At 46.3% G+C, this 22,997-nt stretch overlaps 1 protein-coding gene across 1 annotated transcript in view; it reads left to right on the forward strand.

Moving 5' to 3' along the window:
* Positions 1–5,252: 5,252 nt before the first annotated feature.
* The window catches only part of LOC126475165 (low-density lipoprotein receptor-related protein 2), a 217,079-nt gene continuing 199,334 nt past the window's right edge, over positions 5,253–22,997 (forward strand). The window contains exon 1 of the mRNA XM_050102790.1: positions 5,253–5,372. Coding sequence (XP_049958747.1) covers positions 5,276–5,372 — 97 coding nt within the window. The 5' untranslated portion in view covers positions 5,253–5,275. The remainder of the gene's footprint in view (positions 5,373–22,997) is intronic.

The following is a 22,997-nucleotide window of genomic DNA, read 5'->3' on the forward strand; positions in this document are numbered from 1 at the left end:
GGTCAAGGATTTCAATAAATCTTTATCCTGCAAATGTTTGGCTGTTATCATTTACCGTGAACGATTGTATGTGACTTTTATCTCCTATGTGGTAGGGACTACGAACCAGCATAGTAAGCTATGACAACAGCAAATCATCAGAAATTTTCTAGCGCGTTGTTTGGCGCGTAGTTGTGGTCTCAACTGAAATGAGAAAGGAGGAAAGGTTGGGATTTGATTTTCTGTCGGCCGTCTCGGTTTTGATTGTCAGTAGGTTTCTTAAATCACTCTACGCGAATGCCGATGTTGCATCAATAAGAAGCTGACAACCGGTTCCCAACCTCGTTTCTGCCGGAATGAGGAAGTACCCTGTCTCTAATGACATCGAGAAAGCAACAAATTTTGATTCCTTTCAAAAACTGCTTTGTCAGTCGGCTCATCAAATAGCCCACGACAGACAGAGGCGCTTGTGAATGGCGACAGGAGTCTCTTATACGAGGTGCATTCAAGTTCTAAGGCCTCCGATTTTTTTTCTAATTAACTACTCATCCGAAATCGATGAAACTGGCGTTACTTCCCGACGTAATCGTCCTGCAGACGTACACATTTTTCACAACGCTGACGCCATGATTCCTTGGCAGCGGCGAAGGCTTCTTTAGGAGTCTGTTTTGACCACTGGAAAATCGCTGAGGCAATAGCAGCACAGCTGGTGAATGTGCGGCCATGGAGAGTGTCTTTCATTGTTGGAAAAAGCCAAAAGTCACTAGGAGCCAGGTCAGGTGAGTAGGGAGCATGAGGAATCACTTCAATGTTGTTCTCACGAAGAAACTGTTGCGTAACGTTAGCTCGATGTGCGGGTGCGTTGTCTCGGTGAAACAGCACACGCGCAGCCCTTCCCGGACGTTTTTGTTGCAGTGCAGGAAGGAATTTATTCTTCAAAACATTTTCGTAGGATGCACCTGTTACCGTAGTGCCCTTTGGAACGCAATGGGTAAGGATTACGCCCTCGCTGTCCCAGAACATGGACACCGTCATTTTTTCAGCACTGGCGGTTACCCGAAATTTTTTTGGTGGCGGGGAATCTGTGTGCGTCCATTGAGCTCACTGGCGCTTTGTTTCTGGATTGAAAACTGGCATCCACGTCTCATCCGTTGTCACAACCGACGAAAAGAAAGTCCCATTCCTGCTGTCGTTGCTCGGCAACATGCCACACGATCAGCCGTATGGTCGTCCGTCAGCATTCGTAGCACCCACCTGGATGACACTTTTCGCATTTTCAGGTCATCATGCAGGATTGTGTGCACAGAACCCACAGAAATGCCAACTCTGGAGGCGATCTGTTCAACAGTCATTCGGCGATCCCCCAAAACAATTCTCTCCACTTTCTCGATCGTGTCGTCAGACCGGCTTGTGCGAGCCCGAGGTTGTTTCGGTTTGTTGTCACACGATGTTCTGCCTTCATTAAACTGTCGCACCCACGAACGCACTTTCTACACATCCATAACTCCATCACCACATCACCACATGTCTCCTTCAACTGTCGATGAATTTCAGTTGGTTTCACACCACGCAAATTCAGAAAACGAATGATTGCACGCTGTTCAAGTAAGGAAAACGTCGCCATTTTAAGTATTTAAAACAGTTCTCATTCTCGCCGCTGGCGGTAAAATTCCATCTGCCCTACGGTGCTGCCATCTCTGGGACGTATTGACAATGAACGCGGCCTCATTTTAAAACAATGCGCATGTTTATATCTCTTTCCAGTCCGGAGAAAAAAAATCGGAGGCCTGGGAACTTGAATGCACCTCGTACAATGGGAAATGACTACGCGCTTCACACCGCAGCCGACGTCGGTGACTTATGAGTGCGGATATAAGCTCAGTACAGTCCGCGATCTGACACTGCTCCTGTGTTTCAAGGAAACCTCCGCAGCCTGTCTCAGGCGTGGCAATGACACTTGTGTGCTCCAGCGCTCAGCTCCCTAGATCAGTGTTGAGTTGAAGAAGAGAGCAGAATATCAAAGACAGAAGGACTAATAAGTGATATTTCTCCAAGCTCACGATTCGACAACGCGTACAAGCTTTCTTATAGACTACATTGTAACTTCATTTTGGTCATTCAGCATTTACGAGATGTTCTAGTGCTCCAGTTAATTTCTGTATTTATTACTGGTTTTACGCTCTTATGTATGTATAAGTAAAAAATAAACATAGGACACCATGTCACCTCAAATATTGTTTCTGTTTGTCGTTTGTTGTCTTCAATCCGAAAATTGGTTTAATGCAACTCTCCAGTATAGTCTCCCCTGTGCCAGCCTTTTCATCTCTGCATCGCTAATGCAACTTACGTCCATTTGATCATCCTGCTTCCTGTGTTGAAGCCCTGGTCTCCCACTAGAGTTTTTACCCACCACTTCCAGACTGACGATTTCTTGATGCCACAAATTTCCTCTTTACCCAGTTCGATTCAGTACCTCCTCATTAGTTACTCGATCTACTCATCTAATTTTCAACATTCTCCCGTAACACCATATTTCAAAAACGGCTCTGAGCACTATGGGACTTAACTTCTGAGGTCATCAGTCCTCTAGAAGTTAGAACTACTTAAACCTAACTAACCTAAGGACATCACACACATCCATGCTCGAGGCAGGATTCGAACCTGCGACCGTAGCGGTCGCGCGGTTCCAGACTGTAGCGCCTAGAACCGCTCGGCCACACCATATTACAAAAGCTCGTATTCTCTTCTTGTCTGAACTGCTTGAGTCCACGTTTTACTCCATACAAACATGTCCACTAAAGACATCCTAACGCTTAAATTTATTTCCCTCATTAACAAGATCCTCTTTTTCAGAAACACTTTTCTTGCCATTGTCAGTCTACACTTTATATCCTCCCTACTTCGCCGATCGCCAGTTATTTTGCTTCCCAAATAGCAAAACTCATCCCCTCGTTTTGCTGTCTCATTCCCTAATCCAGATCTCCGAGCATCGTCTGATTTAATTCGACTATATTTTGTTTCCCATGTTTTATTTTTGTTGACGTTCATCTTATAACTGCTTTTCATGACACTATCAATTCTGCTCAGCTGTTCTTACAAGTCCTTTGCCGTCGCTGACAAAATTACAGTACCATCGGGAAACCGCAATGTTTTTATCTTTTTTCTTCCTGAACTTTAATCCTCTTCCTAAATTTTTGCCTGTAGCTGTATATAATTTGATTAGTCTCCACTCTAGGGTAGGCGAATGCAGTGCATGTGTCGTATGACACATCGTGTACTTCAGCTTCTAACGGGAAAGAATGAACCAAATCATATCAGTATTTGACGTAAAGGACAATCTAGGAATTCGACAAAACTGTCCTGTGCTAGGTCCTGGTGGAGAAGTTAAAATAGGTGTTATTTGTAGACTCGCTAAAAGCAAAAGTCTGTGTTGAAATTTAATTGATAAGCAATATTCGTACAGAAGAATGCTGAAGATTAGATGGGTAGATCACATAACTAATGAGGAAGTATTGAATAGAATTGGGGAGAAGAGGAATTTGTGGCACAACTTGACTTGAAGAAGGGATGAGTTGGTAGGAAATGTTCTGAGGCATCGAGGGATGATCAATTTAGTATTGGAGGGTAGCGTGGAGGGTAAAAATCGTAGGAGACCAAGAGATACACTAAGCAGATTCAGAAGGGTGTAGGTTGCAGTAGGTACTGGGAGATGAAGAAGCTTGCACCGGATAGAATATCATCTACGTCTACATGTAGATGATACTCTACATCTACATCATTACTCTGCAATTCACATTTAAGTGCTTGGCAGAGGGTTCATCGAACCACAATCATACTATCTCTCTACCATTCCACTCCCGAACAGCGCGCGGGGAAAACGAACACCTAAACCTTTCTGTTCGAGCTCTTTCTCTTATTTTATTTTGATGATCATTCCTACCTATGTAGCTTGGGCTCAACAAAATATTTTCGCATTCGGAAGAGAAAGTTGGTGACTGAAATTTCGTAAATAGATCTCGCCGCGACGAAAAACGTCTTTGCTTTAATGACTTCCATCTCAACTCGCGTATCATATCTGCCACACTCTGTCCCCTATTACGTGGTAATACAAAACGAGCTGCGCTTTTTTGCACCCTTTCGATGTCCTCCGTCAATCCCACCTGGTAAGGATCCCACACCGCGCAGCAATATTCTAACAATGGACGAACGAGTGTAGTGTAAGCTGTCTCTTAGTGGACTTGTTGCATCTTCTAAGTGTCCTGCCAATGAAACGCAACCTTTGGCTCGCCTTCCCCACAATATTATCTATGTGGTCTTTCCAACTGAAGTTGTTCGTAATGTTAACACCCAGGTACTTAGTTGAATTGACAACCTTGAGAATTGTACTATTTATCGAGTAATCGAATTCCAACGGATTTCTTTTGGAACTCGTGTGGATCACCTCACACTTTTCGTTATTTACCGCCAACTGCCACCTGCTACACCATAGAGCAATCTTTTCTAAATCGCTTTGCAGCTGATACTGGTCTTCGGATGACCTTACTAGACGGTAAATTACAGCATCATCTGCGAACAACCTAAGAGAACTGCTCAGATTGTCACCCAAGTCATTTATATAGATCAGGAACAGCAGAGGTCCCAGGACGCTTCCCTGGGGAACACCTGATATCACCTCAGTTTTACTCGATGGTTTGCCGTCTATTACTACGAAGTGCGACCTTCCTGACAGGAAATGACAAATCCAGTCGCACAACTGAGACGATACCCCATAGGCCCGCAGCTTGATTAGAAGTCGCTTGTGAGGAACGGTATCAAAAGCTTTCCGGAAATTTAGAAATACGGAATCAACTTGAGATCGCCTGTCGATAGCGGCCATTACTTCGTGCGAATAAAGAGCTAGCTGCGTTGCACAAGAACGATGTTTTCTGAAACCATGCTGATTACGTATCAATAGATCGTTCCCTTCGAGGTGATTCATAATGTTTGAATACAGTATATGCTTCAAAACCCTACTGCAAACCGACATCAATGATATAGGTCTGTAGTTCGATGGATTACTCTTACAACCATGGAGAGATGCATCAAACCAGTCTCAGGACTGAAGACCACAACAACAACAACAACAACAACAACAAATATTCGTAGTTTCCTTTTTTTGTTGTCTTGAAGAAGTCAGTGTGGGAGTCGCTGAAGGCGCTGTTGAGGGTAACAGACAGTACCACAGTTGTCAAGGGGCAGTGCTCAACCTTGTCCTGTCTGTTGTGTTGCAGATGGAGCGACGCAGTGCGGTCCAGGAATGTTCCGCTGTCCAGAAGGGAAGTGCATCCCCTCGCTGTGGGTGTGCAACTACCAGAAGGACTGCGAGAAGGGGGACGACGAGTTCCAGTCCTGCCGTAAGTCCCACCTAAAGACAAACACCGAGGATGTGAACTGGAGTGCTGACCACACCCGTGATTCTTCCGGCACTTTGGCCTGGTTTGCACTGTACTGGGTGCGTCAAAAAGGACTTGACAACTTTGGAATGACATAGAAATCTATCGAGATAACTTTTGTAGTAAACAACTTCAACTTTGATTCACTCACAAGGGAACCTCCCCATCGCACCACCCTCTGATTTAGTTATAAGCTGGCACAGTGGATAGACCTTGAAAAACTAAACACAGATCAATCGAGAAAACAGGAAGAAGTTGTGTGGAACTACGAAAAAATAAGCAAAATATACGAACTGAGTAGTCCATGCGCAACATAAGCAACATTAAGGATATTGTGAGCTCAGGAGCGCCGTGGTCCCGTGGTTAGCGTGAGCAGCTCTGGAGGGAGAGTTCCTTGGTTCAAGTATTCCATCGAGTGAAAATTTTACTTTCTTTATTCTCGCGAAGTTATGATCCGTCCGTTCGTTCACTGACGTCTCTGTTCACTGTAATAAGTTTAGTGTCTTGTGTTTTGCGACCGCACCGCAAAACCGTGCGATTAGTAGACGAAAGGACGTGCCTCTCCAATGGGAACCGAAAACAGTTGATCACAAGGCCATAGTCAACCGATTCCTCCACAGGAAAACACGTCTGATATATTCTGTACGACACTGGTGACGGCATGTGCGTCACATGACAGGAATATGTTGTCGACCCACCTAACTTGTACACTTGGCGAATGGGTAAAAAGATTCTTCTACCTTGCCCTGTTTAGGTTTCCTTGTGGATGTGATAATCACTCCCAAAAAGTGATGAAAACATAAGAGTTTGTGACATAAACTGAAAATAAAAAATTAAATTTTTCACTCCAGGGAAGGCTTGAACCAAGGACCTGTCGCTCTGCAGCTGCTCACGCTAACCACAGCACTTCTGGGCTGACATCGTCCTTGATGTTGCCTATCTTACACATGGGCTACTCAGTTCGTATATTTTGCTTATTTTTTTCATGGTTCCACACAACTTCTTTCTGTTTTCTCGATTGATCTGTGTTCAGTTTTTCAAAGGCTATCCACTGTGCCAGCTTATAAATAGATCTGAGGGGGCTGCGATGGGGAGGTTCCGTTGTCAGTGCGCCAGTACCCCATTCCGCCGCCGGTAGCGCCAGCGTAGTGCTCAGTTAAAATGGCTACTGCGTGCTGTCTGTGTGTTTTGGTTTCATGAAACGAACTCTGCAACACCCACCAAACAATTTAGTACACTCTGCCGTTGCACATGTTACGCCCGATCAGCTGCTACGAGTTGGAAAGAAAGATGTTTGTCACATCACAAGTGTTAGTCACGCCGAACCGAAATGACGCTTGACACTTTTATGTGAAACTTCAGGTTGTTTACTACAAAATGACACATCTACTGATTCGGTGAGTTATCTCAGTAAATGTCTACATCATTCCAAAGTTGTAAAGTCCTTTATGACTCATCCTTTATTATTAAATTTTTTCAACGTTGCCGAGGTAATTTTTAAAACTTTTAACGATGCCACTTTGACTTAATAATATTGCAATAATATGAAGCTTCACCTGTTTTAACATCTTCTGGCGTTGCTGCTTTGGTATAGACAACTGCATCATCCGCGAATAGCCTTAAAGAGCATCCGACGCTTTCTACTAGATCATTTACAGTGAGTCCAAAAAGTATTCGTCTAGCTGCAATTCTTTTAGAAAACAAAGTCTGTGTAACATTAAAAGAAATGTATACAAAATCTAAAGTCATGTAAGAAGTACCTCGGTAAGTCATTTTTGCTGAAAAGCAAGGGAAGAAATACATCCAAATCGACAGCAAGGTTAACAAATACAAGAGCTTGTTCATAAACTATTCCTCCACCAACTGAACATGCCTAAATTCTGTGCGCAGTGATAAACTATAACGCTGACCCACGGCACTCACTGAAGTCTACCGTGCGCGGCCCCAGCCTGTCGCCTGTTGTGGTTCCGAACGGCACCGATACAGTGCTATTAGCGCCACGGGCCGTAAGGGTAGTGAGACGACGCTGATCGAAAGGAAACTTATTCTGCACTCACATAATGAGTGCAACTCTTCTTGCGAGATTGCTAAACTAGTCGGTAGACATAGGTCGACGGTTCAGTCGATAATAGATTATTTTTTGTAACAAAATCATTAAGGAACCAATCACATACCGGACGACCTCAAACTTTGACTGATGCAGACGTGAGATTTATCATGAGGGAAATGAAGAAGAAACCTAGAATCAGCGCTCCTAAGTTGGTTGGGGAGTTACAAAGCCTTGGGTAAAGAAGGTATGTGCCAACACGATCAGAAATGAAACTTCCTGGCAGATTAAAACTGTGTGCCCGACCGTGACTCGAACTCTGGACCTTTGCCTTTCGCGGGCAAGTGCTCTACCACCTGAACTACCGAAGCACGACTCACGCCCGGTACTCACAGCTTTACTTCTGCCAGTATCTCGTCTCCTACCTTCCAAACTTTACAGAAGCTCTCCTGCGAACCTTGCAGAACTAGCACTCCTGAAAGAAAGGATATAGCGGAGCCAAGCGCACACTCCGCTGCAGAGTGAAAATCTCATTCTGGAAACATCCCCCAGGCTGTGGCTAAGCCATGTCTCCGCTATATCCTTTCTTTCAGGAGTGCTAGTTCTTCAAGGCTCGCAGGAGAGCTTCTGTAAAGTTTGGAAGGTAGGAGACGAGATACTGGCAGAAGTAGAGCTGTGAGTACCGGGCGTGAGTCGTGCTTCGGTAGCTCAGGTGGTAGAGCACTTGCCCGCGAAAGGCAAAGGTCCCGAGTTCGAGTCTCGGTCGAGCACACAGTTTTAATCTGCCAGGAAGTTTCATATCAGCGCACACTCCGCTGCAGAGTGAAAATCTCATTCTGGAAACAATCAGAAATACCTTCAAAATGTATGGGTATTACGGTCGGGTAGCGTTCAAGAAATTTTGGGTTAGTAAACAGAATCTAAAGAAACGTCTCCATTTTTCGATGGAACATAGATTCAAAAAGGAAGACTTCTGGAACAGAGTAATATTTTCTGATGAGAGCAAATATAACGTATTCGGGTCGGATGGCAGGCGAATGGCGTGGCGTAAGAAGAATGCGGAGATGTTGCCAGGCAATCTTGCGCCACTAGTTAAACACAGTGGTGGCTCCCTGATGGTGTGGGGCTGTATTAGTGCTGCAGGTGTTGGAAAATTACATTTCACAGAAGGTACAATGAATCATCATAGCCGGGCACCGTGGCCGAGCGGTTCTAGGCGCTTCAGTCCGGAACCGCGCTGCTGCTACGGTCGCAGGTTCGAACCCTGCCTCGGGCATGGATGTGTGTGTGATGCTCTTAGGTGTGTTAGGTTTAAGTAGTTCTAAGTGCAGGGGACTGACGACCTCAGATGTTAATTCCCATAGTGCTCAGAGCCATTTGAACCATTTGGATCATCATATGTGTATCAACATTTTAAAGGACAATCTGAATCTTAGCGCCGAAAAATTAGGTCTGCAAGGAAATTAGATTTTTCAACAAGATAACGACCGAAAGCATACGGCTATAAATACAAGGCTGTGACTCCTGTACAATACCCCAAAACAACTTAACACCCCTCCTCAGAGCCCAGATGTTAATCCTATTGAACGCCTTTGGAAAGTACTGGAAGACAACATCAGGAGAAGACACATTTCTAACAAGAGAGACCTAAAAGAAGCGCTTCGAGACCAGTGGAACAAAATTCCAGCCTCTATGACGGCAAAATTGGTCAAGTCGATGCCCAGAGGACTAAAAGCAGTAATAGCTGCAAAGGGAAACCCTACTAAACATTAATTTTTGTAATTGAAATTATATTTTCAGATTGTAAATTCAATGAGTGGACGAATACTTTTTGAAGTAGTCGTTGAATAAATTCTCCATTTTGTCAAATTTGTTATCGCTATGGATGTATTTATTTCCTTGTCCCTCAATAAAAATGACTAACCAAGGTTCGTTGCATGCGACTGGATGTTCACATTTTATGTTCCCTTCCTTTCATGTGACATATACTTAGTTTCTTTTTTTTAAATTACAACTAGACGAATACGTTTTGTAATCACTGTATCTATATTGTAAACAGCAACAGTCCTATCACACTTCCCTGTGGTACTCCGGATATTACCTTTACGAGGTGCATTCAAGTTCTAAGGCCTCCGATTTTTTTTCTCCGGACTGGAAAGTGATAGAAACATGTGCATTGTTTTAAAATGAGGCCGCGTTCATTGTCAATACGTCCCAGAGGTGGCAGCACCGTACGGCAGATGGAATTTTACCGCCAGCGGCGAGAATGAGAACTGTTTTAAATACTTAAAATGGCGACGTTTTCCTTACTTGAACAGCGTGCAATCATTCGTTTTCTGAATTTGCCTGGTGTGAAACCAACTGAAATTCATCGACAGTTGAAGGAGACATGTGGTGATGGAGTTATGGATGTGTCGAAAGTGCGTTCGTGGGTACGACAGTTTAATGAAGGCAGAACATCGTGTGACAACAAACCGAAACAACCTAGGGCGCGCACAAGCTGGTCTGACGACACGATCGAGAAAGTGGAGAGAATTGTTTTGGGGGATCGCCGAATGACTGTTGAACAGGTCGCCTCCAGAGTTGGCATTTCTGTGGGTTCTGTGCACACAATCCTGCATGACGACCTGAAAATGCGAAAAGTGTCATCCAGGTGGGTGCCACGAATGCTGACGGACGACCACACGGCTGCCCGTGTGGCACGTTGCGGAGCAACGTTGACGCGCAATGACGGCACGAATGGGACTTTATTTTCGTCGGTTGTGACAATGGATGAGACATGGATGCCATTTTTCAATCCAGAAACAAAGCGCCAGTCAGCTCGATGGAAGCACACAGATTCACCACCACCAAAAAAATTTCGGGTAACCGCCAGTGCTGAAAAAATGATGGTGTCCATGTTCTGGGACAGCGAGGGCGTAATCCTTACCCATTGCGTTCCAAAGGGCACTACAGTAACAGGTGCATCCTACGAAAATGTTTTGAAGAACAAATTCCTTCCTGCACTGCAACAAAAACGTCTGGGAAGGGCTTCGCGTGTGCTGTCTCACCGAGACAACGCACCCGCACATCGAGCTAACGCTACGCAACAGTTTCTTCGTGATAACAACTTTGAAGTGATTCCTCATGCTCCCTACTCACCTGACCTGGCTCCTAGTGACTTTAGGCTTTTTCCAACAAAGAAAGACACTCTCCGTGGCCGCACATTCACCACCCGTGCTGCTATTGCCTCAGCGATTTTCCAGTGGTCAAAACAGACTCCTAAAGAAGCCTTCGCCGCTGCCATGGAATCATGGCGTCAGCGTTGTGAAAAATGTGTACGTCTGCAGGACGATTACGTCGAGAAGTAACGCCAGTTTCATCGATTTCGGGTGAGTAGTTAATTAGAAAAAAAATCGGAGGCCTTAGAACTTGAATGCACCTCGTACATCTGTCGATTTAGTTACGTTAAGAGCGACGTGTTGAGTTCTGTCTGCAAGAAAGTCTTGAATCCAGTCGCAGGTCTGCTCCGATACTCCGTAAGCTCGTATTTTTTTCATTAAGCGGTAATGCGGGACCGTGTCAAATGGCCTACTGAAATCAAGGTACAGGGCATCAACCTGAACGCCGTTGTCCAATGCGCTGTGGATCTCGTGGAGGAACTGAGCGAGCCGAGTTTCGCAGGATCTCCGTTTGCGGAATCCGTGTTAACTTTTATGGGGGAGATGTTCATTTTCCAAAACGTCACAATTCTTGAGCATAAAACATGTTCCACATTTCTACAACAGGTTGACATGAACGGTGTAGGTCTATAATTGTGCGGATGTGGCCGTCTTACGGCCCTTCCTAAAAACGGGAATGACCTGCGGTTTTTTTTTCAGACGTTGGGTATCTTCAGTTGCTCAAGCGATCTACGATAAATTACTGCTAGAAGGGGTGCAAGTTTTTTCGCATAATTTTTAAATACTCATATAGGTATGTCATCTGGTCCTGACGCCTTTCCACTACTAAGCGATTGTAGCTGCTTTTCAATTCCGCGATCGGTTATCTCTGTGGTGTCACCGCCAGACACCACACTTGCTAGGTGGTAGCCTTTAAATCGGCCGCGGTCCGTTAGTATACGTCGGACCCGCGTGTCGCCACTGTCAGTGATTGCAGACCGAGCGCCGCCACACGGCAGGTCTAGAGAGACTTCCTAGCACTCGCCCCAGTTGGACAGCCGACTTTGTTAGCGATGGTTCACTGACTACAGACGCTCTCATTTGCAGAGACGACAGTTTAGCATAGCCTTCAGCTACGCCATTTGCTACGACCTAGCAAGGCGCCATATTCAGTTACTATGTCTTCTGAACAAATAATATTGTGACTCATGTACCGTCAAGAGCGACGTTCATCATTAATGGATTAAAGTTAATTATCAAAGTAATTACCTCCGCTTTATGAATTCTAATTCCTTGTCATGTTCCAGACCTCACGTCAGTATAGTCCTTCCGTCCTCACGCCAGCCTGCGTGAGCTAAAACGCGTGCATTTCGGCCTCCTCTAGTAACACGGTGTTGGCTCTTCTGCCAACAAAACAATCTCAATATCTGCCAGTTTCGACTTTCGCACGACGATTGAAAGGAAGGACAATGTTACGGTCTTCCGCGGCGAAACAACTTCGGAAGACCGAATTCAGTATTTCGGCCTTCTCTCTGTTATCCTCCGTCTCGGTGCCGGTGTGGTCGCTGAGAGAATGAATAGATGATTTTGACCCACTTACTGTTTTTACATACGACCAAAATCTCTTAGTGTTTTTACTCGGGTCGGTTGACAACGTCTTGTTTTCAGAATTATTATCTGGTGTATTTTCGAAGTGGGAGACATCACCAGAAAAGGGATTTTTTCGGTCCATTATGAGCTCTCCATCAGTGGCTTGGGTTGGGCGAGGTCACTGGAGGTAGGGAGCACAGTGGATTGAAAGCAGAAGCAGGAAACAGCTGAGGGAGGAATGTAACGGGCGGAGCGTAGCTAACAGCTAGCCAGCTAGCTGCTCTCTGCTCGCATCGGCCAGGTGGGCGACGCTGCAGCAGCGGCCAATGAACCGACAGCCGGCCAGACCTGTTGCACGGGCTCTCTCTCTCTCTCTCTCTCTCTCCCCCTCTCTCTCTCTCTCTCTCCCTCCCTCTCTCCCCCTCTCTCCCTCTCGACGTCACGCCGTGCGCTTCCGTAACGGTTCGCTTCCTGCTCCTCTTCCGCCGTCTCAGCGTCTTTACACCTACTGTGACACTCTAGAATGTATTTAATTTATGAAAAAATTAATGAGCTGTTACATTTTAAATATCATGTTTAGAAAATACTCAAATTTTATAGTTAATTATCTCCATTTTTATCACATTTTTTAATAGATCAGGAAAATTCTAGAGTTTCATAAACCTGTAAGTATGGTTTGTATGCTGTGCAAAATTCATCGAATAATCTCTTTTACTTATGAACGAAAGTGTACCTATAGCAAGAAATGCAGCCAATGGTAAGTGTAAAAAATGATGAAGTTTCCCATGGAAAAAAATTAATTTTGCTATGTTTTTCAACTTCCACTGCTATGAGTGTGAATCCTGAATCCTTACTAGTCGTGCTGACAAAGTTTTATGAATTTATTTGTAAAAGAATAGACAGTGGAAATTAAAACGTCGTGTGGTGCCTCTCCCGCTCCAAGTCGGCACGTCTGACATGCTACCCTCCTTAACCTTGACGATAAGCGGTGGGAATTGGCTCGTAGCGTTTACACTGCAGCCCCACGACTGTTTGTGAAACGGAAATAAAGAAACTTATCAAATATTTCAAATGGCTCTGAGCACTATGGGACTCAACTACTGAGGTCATAAGTCCTCTAGAACTTAGAACTACTTAAACCTAACTACAATGAGGACATCACACACATCCATGCCCGAGGCAGGATTCGAACCTGCGACCGTAGCGGTCGCGCGATAGAAACTTATCACCTGCAGACGCATCACCACTGATGGGAAACCAGTCGCGACATTTTAATAAAAGTATTTTAACGGACTGTATGGAAGATTCTGTTCAGCATTCGGAGGTCAGTATACCCAGGCAACATAACGCCGGCCCACGCCGTAACAGGTAGCCCACCAAAATGATCCTGTTTGACAATGTTTCCGACTGCATCACGCTTTTCCCGGCTCTTACCACATGGAGGTAGGTCCAGCATTATCGAGTGTGATCGTGGCAGTGCGAGAATCGCCGTCCCTGCTGATCACACACCCTATTAAGGACCAAGTCCCGCCTTTTGTAATGTCCAGGGGACCATCATAAATCGCGGCGACTTCAGCGTAATTATTGTCTTTGGATAAAAGTCTCATTTCTCCTCGCCTCATTGTGTATTTCTTTTACACTACTGGCCATTAAAATTGCTACACCACGAAGATGACGTGCTACAGACGCGAAATGTAACCGACAGGTAGAAGATGCTATGATATGCAAAAGATTAGCTTTTCAGAGTATTCACATAAGGTTGGCGCCGGTGGCGACACCTACAGCGTGCTGACATGAGGAAAGATTCCAACCGATTTCTCATACACAAACGGCAGTTGACCGGCGTTGCCTGGTGAAACGTAGTTGTGATGCCTCGTGTAAGGAGAAGAAACGACGTTTGCAGCAGCATGGACTATCAGCTCGGAGACCATGGCTGCGGTTACCCTTGACGCTGCATCATAGACAGGAGCGCCTGCGATGCTGTACTCGACGACGAACCTGGATGCACGAATGGCAATCACGTTTCCGACTTTGATAAAGGTCGGATTGTAGCCTATCGCGATTGCAGTTTATCGTATCGCGACATTGCTGCTCGCGTTGTCGAAATCCAATGACTGTTAGCAGAATATGGAATCGTCGGGTTCAGGAGGGTAATAGGGAACGCCGTGCTGGATCCCAACGGCCTCGTATCACTAGCAGTCGAAATGACAGGCATCTTATCCGCATGGCTGTAACGGATCGTACAGCCACGTCTCGATCACTGAGTCAACACATGGGGACGTTTGCAAGACAACAACCATCTGCACGAACAGTTCGACGACGTTGCAGCAGCACGGACTATCAGCTCGGAGACCGTGGCTGCGGTTACCCTTGACGCTGCATCACAGACAGGAGCGCCTGCGACGGTGTACTCGACGACGAACCTGGGTGCACGAATGCCAAAACGTCGTTTTTTCGGATCAAAATGTTCAAATGTGTGTGAAATCTTATGGGAATTAACTGCTAAGGTCATCAGTCCCCAAGCTTACACACTACTTAACCTAAATTAACCGAAGGACAAACACATACACCCATGCCCGAGGGAGGACTCGAACCTCCGCCGGGATTTTTCGGATCAATCCAGGTTCTGTTTACAGCATCATGATGGTTGCATCCGTGTTTGGCGACATCGCGGTTAACGCACATTGGAAGCGTGTATTCGTCATCGCCATACTGGCGTTATCACCCGGCGTGATGGTATGGGGTGCCACTGGTTACACGTCTCGGTCACCTCTTGTTCTCATTGACGGCAGTTTCAACAGTGGACGTTACATTTCAGATGTGTTACGACCCGTGGCTCTACCCTTCATTCGATCCCTGCGAAACCCTACATTTCAGCAGGATAATGCACGACCGCATGTTGCAGGTCCTGTACGGGCCTTTCTGGATACGGAAAATGTTCGACTTCTGCCCTGGCCTGCACATTCTGCAGACCTCTCACCAATTGAAAACGTCTGGTCAATGGTGGCCGAGCAACTGGCTCGTCACAATACGCCAGTCACTACTGTTGATGAATTATGGTATCGTGTTGAAGCTGCATGGGCAGCTGAACTGGTACACGCCATCCAAGCTCTGTTTGACTCAATGTCCAGGCGTAGCACGGCCGTTATTACGGCCAGAGGAGGTTCTTCTGGGTATTGATTTCTCAGGATGTATGCACCCAAATTGCGTGAAAATGTAATCACATGTCAGTTCTAGTATAATATATTTGTCCAATGAATACCCGTTTATCATCTGCATTTTTTTCTTGCTGTAGCGATTTGAATGGCCAGCAGTGTACTTTAACGGCCAGAGCGGAAGATGCTGTTCGCCATTCGGAGGTCAGTATGCCCACGCAACATAACGCCTGCCGACGCCGTGACACCTAGTCCACCAAAATGATCCTGTTTGACAAGCGTCACGCTTTTCCCGGCTCTTACCACATGCGGGTACGTCCAGCATTATCGAACCCGATCGTGGTAGCGCAAGGATGGCCGTCCCTGCTGGTCACACACCGAATTAAGAAAAATGTCGCGCGGCATTAGCCGAGCGGTGTGGGGGCGCTACAGTCATGGACTGTGCGGCTGGTCTCGGCGGAGGTTCGAGTCCTCCCTCGGGCATGCGTGTGTGTGTGTGTGTGTGTGTGTGTATGTGTGTTTGTCCTTAGGATAATTTAGGTTAAGTAGTGTGTAAGGTTAGGGACTAATGACCTTAGCAGTCCCATGAGATTTCACGCACAGTTGAACATTTTTGAAGAACCATGTCCCGCCTTTTGTAATGTCCAGGAGACCATCATAAATCGCGGCGACTTCAGTGCAATTATTGTCTATGGATAAAAGTGTCATTTCTCCTCGTCTCCTTGTGTATTTCTCTTAGTTAGGTTCCGTACTATAGTGTAGCAGTTCTTTCTCCGTATATGGTACAAGTTTTACCGAGCTATGTTACTCTGCAGCGACACGCCATGCGGAAGTTACTTTCGTACTTAAATTTTGCACGCCAGTATGTTTCAAAAGAAAGCGTACTGTTCGGTGCAGGGCTGCTGCAACGGCATCGACTGCTGGCGCCACTTATTTATTGACCGTGTTGGCTTGCTTTTTCTCCTGTTCCCCTGCTCTTTTGAGAGCACCGCGGCTGTTTACACAGGAGTCCGCGATGTGCTGCATTATTCCACAGGGAGCACAGCCGCAACCCTGCGGCCCTCTCGTCTGGTTCAAAAATGGCTCTGAGCACAGTGGGACTCAACATCTGAGGTGATAAGTCCCCTAGAACTTAGAACTACTTAAACCAAACTAGCCTAAGGACACCACACACATCTATGCCCGAGGCAGGCTTCGAACCTGCGACCGTGAAGTGAAAGCAGAAAGGTGGAAAGAGTATATAGAGGGTCTATACAAGGGCGATATACTTGAGGACAATATTATGGAACTGGAAGAGGATGTAGATGAAGATGAAATGGGAGATACGATACTGCGTGAAGAGTTTGACAGAGCACTGAAAGACCTGAGTCGAAACAAGGCCCCCGGAGTAGACAACATCCTAACTTCTGAGGTCATCGGTCCCCTAGAACTTAGAACTACTTAAACCTAACTAAGCTAAGGACACCACACACATCCATGTCCTAGGCAGGATTCAAACCTGCGACCGTAGCGGTCGCGCGGTTCCAGACTATAGCGCCTAGAACCGCTCGGCCACTCTGGCCGGCGTACCAGTGGAGGCACGTTGTGAGATACAAGACGCATTACGCGTTACAACGCATTCAAACCCAGATTTCTCTTAGTATCATATAACTGTTGGTCAGTTTGGTGCTAAATTCATTAAGCTTTAAAGTATGCTGGCTGCTGGTGTAGAAAAAAAAACTTTATTTTACTTAATACCGACCATGTTCTCTTATGTGAACCTGGAGGGGATACCCTATTTGCTTCTCCCGTATTTGTTTCTTTTTCATCTAATTACATTTTTCGTCAGTTGGCTGAAGAGCGGGTTGGCTGTAACGCTGATAGCCCTCCCCCTTCCCCCCCCCCCCCCCCCCCCCCAAATGGATTCGAAGGAGGTCACCGCGACCTTGTCGGAACTTGCGTGAACGGCTTAGCGGGGGAGATGGCAGGATGTTTCCACTCTTGGGTTTGCCGTTTGCTCTAGGGCTGTCGGAATGCTGTCGGTCGGAGTCACCGTCTCGCACTAGAACGCCTGCCCCCACACTGCTAATCGGACGAATCCCACGCCTCAGCGATTCGGTTGGAAAACAGCCGCATCCTACGTACAGTCCGGATTTTTTCACCGTGTGATTTTCACGCCTTTAACAACCCCGAAGAAAGACGTGCGCGGGCGTCAGTTTCAGTCGGACGAGGAAGTTCGAGAGTAGGTTTCGGTTGCGAATCTGTCAGCGAATTACCGCGTTCTGCGAAACGGGAATTGGTAGTCTCGTCTCCCAGAGAGATAAATGTCTTACTTTTGAATGGAACCATTCCATGGTCCCACTGTGGCGGATGTCCGAGTTTCATTGGACTGCCCCTCATACTGAAACGTCCCCTTTGAACAATTATACAAGACTGTGCTTAAACTGACATACAATATTTTTAGCGCAACGCAATCTGACTTTCAAAAATCCCTACAAAAGAATGGCCCTGACTAACATTAAACTATACCTTCCAGAAATCACTTACCTCACAAAAATCTTCATTACTCGAACTACTGCAATACAGCGAGCGCCACTACTGTCAGCTAAATAAAAGATTCAAACTACGGAAGGCACTAACTACTGATAGGGATAGTTAGCAAATGAAAGATACTAATAAAGAACAAACAATGTATTTACCTTAATAGTCATAATATATGTAGCAGTTCATGACAAATTACAAAACTCCGCCATCTCTCTCCCCACATCCACCACTGCTGGCGGCTCACCTCCAACTGCGCAACGCTACGCGCTGTTCACATCCAGCTGCCCAACACTACAATAGCGAGTATTACAACAATGCAAACCAGCCACAGACTGCACACAGCACAGCCAGTGATTTTCATACAGAGCGCTACGTGGCGTTACCAATAAGAAAACCTAAACAGCCTACTTACAATACCACTTCAGTGTACCAAGAAATGAAATGAAATGATCGTATGGCATTGTTGGCCGGAAGGCCCCTGGCGGGGGAGTTCGGCCGCTGTATTGCAAGTCCTTTTTAATTGACGCCACTTCGACGACTTGCGAGTCAATGATGATGAAATGATGACGAAAGACACACAACACCCAGTCATCACGAGGCAGAGAGAATCCGTGACCCCGGCGGGAGTCGAACCCAGGATCCCGTGCGCGGGAAGCGAGAACGCTAACGCAAGACCACGAGCTGCGGACATTGTACTAAGAAACTGTATTTTATGACTGTATAAATCTGTGAATAAAGTAACATTCTCTGACCATGAAGAATAATGAGCTATGAAAAAAAATGTAGCGTGTTACATTACAAATAAATATCGTTGGGACAAAAACTTTTTAGCTCGAGATACGGACGTAAACCGTGATGAAATGAAATGTCGTGTGTCTAGGGCCTCCCGGCGGCTACACTCGATCGTCCGGTGCAAGTCTTTTGAGATGACGCCACTTCGGCGACTTGCTCGTCGATGCGAATGAAATGATTTGAGATGAAGACGACACAAACACCAGTCCCTGAGGGGAGAAAACCTCGAACCCAACCGGGAATCGAACCCGGCATGACGAGGCCGCGCGCTGTCCAGTCAGCTACGATGGCGGACAACCGTAATGGAAATATCAATGCTTAGCCGTCGCCGATGACATTGTAATTCTGTCAGAGACGGCAAAGGACTTGGAAGAGCAGTTGAACGGAATGGACAGTGTCTTGAAAACAGGGTATAAGATGATCATCAACAAAAGCAAAACGAGGATAATGGAATGTAATCGAATTTAGTCGGGTGATGCTGGGGGAATTAGATTAGGAAATGAGACACTTAAAGTAGTAGCCGGCCGGTGTGGCCGTGCGGTCTAGGCGCTTCAGTCTGGAACCGCGTGACCGCTCCGGTCGCAGGTTCGAATCCTGCCTCGGTCATGGATGTGTGTGATGTCCTTAGGTTAGTTAGGTTTAAGTCGTTCTAAGTCCTAGGGGACTAATGACCACAGATGTTAAGTCCCATAGTGCTCAGAGCCATTTCAACCATTTGAACTTAAAGTAGTAAAGGAGTTTTGCTATTTGGGGAGCAAAATAACTGATGATGGTCGAAGTAGAGAGGATATAAAATATAGACTGGCAATGGGAAAGAAAGCGTTTCTGAAGAATAAAAATTTGTTAACATCGAGTATAGATTTAAATGTCACGAAGTCGTCTCTGAAAGTATTTGTATGGAGTGTAGCCATGTATGGAAGTGAAACGTGGACGATAAATAGTTTAGACAAGAAGAGAATAGAAGCTTTCGAAATGTGGTGCTACAGAAGAATGCTGAAGATTACATGGGTAGATCACATAACTAATGAGGAAGTATTGAATAGGATTGGGGAGAAGAGGAGTTTGTGGCACAACTTGACTAGAAGAAGGGATCGGTTGGTAGGACATGTTCTGAGACATCGAGGGATCAAATGGCTCTGAGCACTATGGGACTCAACTGCTGTGGTCATAAGTCCCCTAGAACTTAGAACTACTTAAACCTAACTAACCTAAGGACAGCACACAACACCCAGCCATCACGAGGCAGAGAAAATCCCTGACCCCGCCGGGAATCGAACCCGGGAACCCGGGCGTGGGAAGCGAGAACGCTACCGCACGACTACGAGATGCGGGCATCGAGGGATCACCAGTTTAGTATTGGAGGGCAGCGTGGAGGGTAAAAATCGTAGAGGGAGACCAAGAGATGAATACACTAAGCAGATTCAGAAGGGTATAGGCTGCAGTAGGTACTGGGAGATGAAGAAGCTTGCACAGGATAGAGTAGCATGGAGAGCTGCATCAAACCAGTCTCAGGACTGAACTGAAGACAACAGCAACAACAACAGCCGTACTGCGTTAGCAAGAAGCCTTTTTCAGAGCGTATTACATAGTCTTATCGACAGCCTCCAATATTTATTTCCCTGAAGTTCGTTTAAATGGCTTTGAAAGCTTGATAGCTGCAAAGATAAATTGAACTGCTGAATAGGATCTTGGTCGTAAACCTGTTTGTGTTTACCAAGTTGTAAAATAACGTCGGTAACTGTTTCCTCGCCCCCTCCCCTTTTACAATTCAGTCTGATGTATGGCTTAGAAATTTATCTGAAACTGTCTCTTGGCGAATTTTTTTGTCACCGGTAGACTACTTCTTTTTTTTTTTTTTTTTTTACTCTGGTCATTGCCCGTTCCTCTCCCTCTACATCCGCTGACCGTATTGCAGATTAACCTCACACACCTTCGCAACAAGAAACTCATTAAAACTGCACCGCCGTAACGAATTAATTATTTTTACCTCGCGCGGGATGCAATTTCAGTCGCATGTAATACGACAGGACATCACTCTTTCGGAGCGGGGCGCCAGAGAAATTAAGTTTTCCGCTTCGCCCCCGAGAAGACAAAATAAATTGAATCGTCTGCCTTATAAATCACGTCGGGATGTTCTGGCGGGCGAGAGTAGGGGGTTCGCGGAACGCTCGCTGCTGCTGCGCGAGTTCGCGTCTACTTTGCTGGTGGCTTGTGGCTGGGGACGGCAGCTGGCCGGGATAATTAATTGATTGCGCCCGCGCTCTTCTGCACCGGCCGAATGCACCAGAAGTTGTTGCCGCTCCTAAACCTCGGCGCAGACTCCTGTCTAGCCGGTAACGGTATACGGATTAGCTCTTGCCTTCTGGACAGTGCCGAAATCTTCTACGTAGCTGCGCAGAAAGACCCGCCACGTTATTGGCTCTGAGCACTATGGGACTTAACATCGATGGTCATCAGTCCCCTAGAACTTAGAACTACTTAAGCCTAACTAACCTAAGGACATCACACAACACCCAGTCATCACGAGGTAGAGAAAATCCCTGACCCCGCTGGGAATCGAACCCGGGAACCCGGGCGCGGGAAGCGAGTACGCTACCGCACGACCACGAGCTGCGGACGCCACGTTATTGAACTGGGTGCTACTTAGTCTCGTGGATGCGCAGTAGTTAGTTTCGTAGGTGCACAGGTAGTTCTCACACTGCGAGACCGACGGGCTAAGTATCCCAGCTATCCCTACGACTTTTTTTTCTAAAATTTAACCTAACTTACACCTCATAGCAGTCCCGACTCACGGTTTCCATACGGGAGAAGACTGTGAACCCGTTACCACAAATTCTCTACTGCCGGAGGGTCCAACAGATTTTTTTTTTGTATTCTTCAATTAGGTATCATAATACACTACTGGCCATTAAAATTGCTACATCACGAAGATGACGTGCTACAGACGCGAATTTAACCGACAGGAAGGTGACGCTGTGATACGCAAATGATTAGCTTCTCAGAGCATTCACAAAAGGTTGGCGCCGGTGGCGACACCTACAGCGTGCTGACATGAGGAAAGTTTCGAAACGATTTCTCATACACAAACAGCAGTTGACCGGCGTTGCCTGGTGAAACGTTGTTGCGATGCCTCGTGTAAGGAGGAGAAATGCGTACCATTACGTTTCCGACTTTGATAAAGGTCGGATTGTAGCCTATCGCGATTGTGGTTTATCGTATCGTGACGTTGCTGCTCGCGTTGGTCGAGATCCAATGACTCTTAGCAGAATATGGAACCGGTGTGTTCAGGAAGGTAATACGTAACGCCGTGCTGGATCCCAACGGCCTCGTATCACTAGCAGTCGAGATGACAGGCATCTTATACGCATGGCTGTAACGGACCGTGCAGCCACGTCTCGATCACTGAGTCAACAGATGGGGACGTTTGTAAGGCAACAACCATCTGCACGAACAGTTCGACGACGTTTGCAGCAGCATGGACTATTACGAGCTCGGAGACCGTGGCTGAATCACAGACAGGAGCGCCTGTGATGGTGTACTCAACGACGAACCTGGGTGCACGACTGGCAAACCGTCATTTTTTTTTCGGATGAATCGAGGTTCTGTGATCATGATGGTCGCATCCGTGTTTGGCGATATCGCGGTGAACGCACATTGGAAGCGTGTATTCGTCATCGCCATACTGGCGTATCACCCGGCGTGATGGTATGAGGTGCCATTGGTTACACGTCTTGGTCACCTCTTGTTCGCACTCACGGCACTTTGAACAGTGGACGTTAGATTTCAGATGTGTTACGACCCGTGGCTCTACCCTTCATTCGATCCCTGCTAACCCCACATTTCAGCAGGATAATGCACGACCGCATGTTGCAGGTCCTGTACGGGCCTTTCTGGATACAGAAAATGTTCGACTGCTGCCCTGGCCAGCACATTCTCCAGATCTCTCACCAATTGAAAACGTCTGGTGAATGGTGGCCGAGCAACTAGCTCGTCACAAGACGCCAGTCATCGTGTTGAAGCTGCATGGGCAGCTGTACCTGTACACGCCGTCCAAGCTCTGTTTGACTCAATGCTCAGGCGTATCAAGGCCGTTATTACGGCCAGAGGTGGTTGTTCTGGGTACTGAGTTCTCAGGATCTATACACCCAAACGGCGTGAAAATGTAATCACATGTCAGTTCTATTATAATATATTTGTCCAATGAATACCCGTTTATCATCTGCATTTCTTCTTGGTGTAGTAATTTTAATGGCCAGTAGTGTAATGTTTTTACTCACTCTAACACATCTCAAGATACAGCAAATGCCATTAGCAAGCAAGGAACTTGTCAGCGACTGAA

Source organism: Schistocerca serialis, chromosome 4 (assembly GCF_023864345.2).
Source record: "Schistocerca serialis cubense isolate TAMUIC-IGC-003099 chromosome 4, iqSchSeri2.2, whole genome shotgun sequence".
In the NCBI taxonomy this organism is placed as follows: domain Eukaryota; kingdom Metazoa; phylum Arthropoda; class Insecta; order Orthoptera; family Acrididae; genus Schistocerca; species Schistocerca serialis.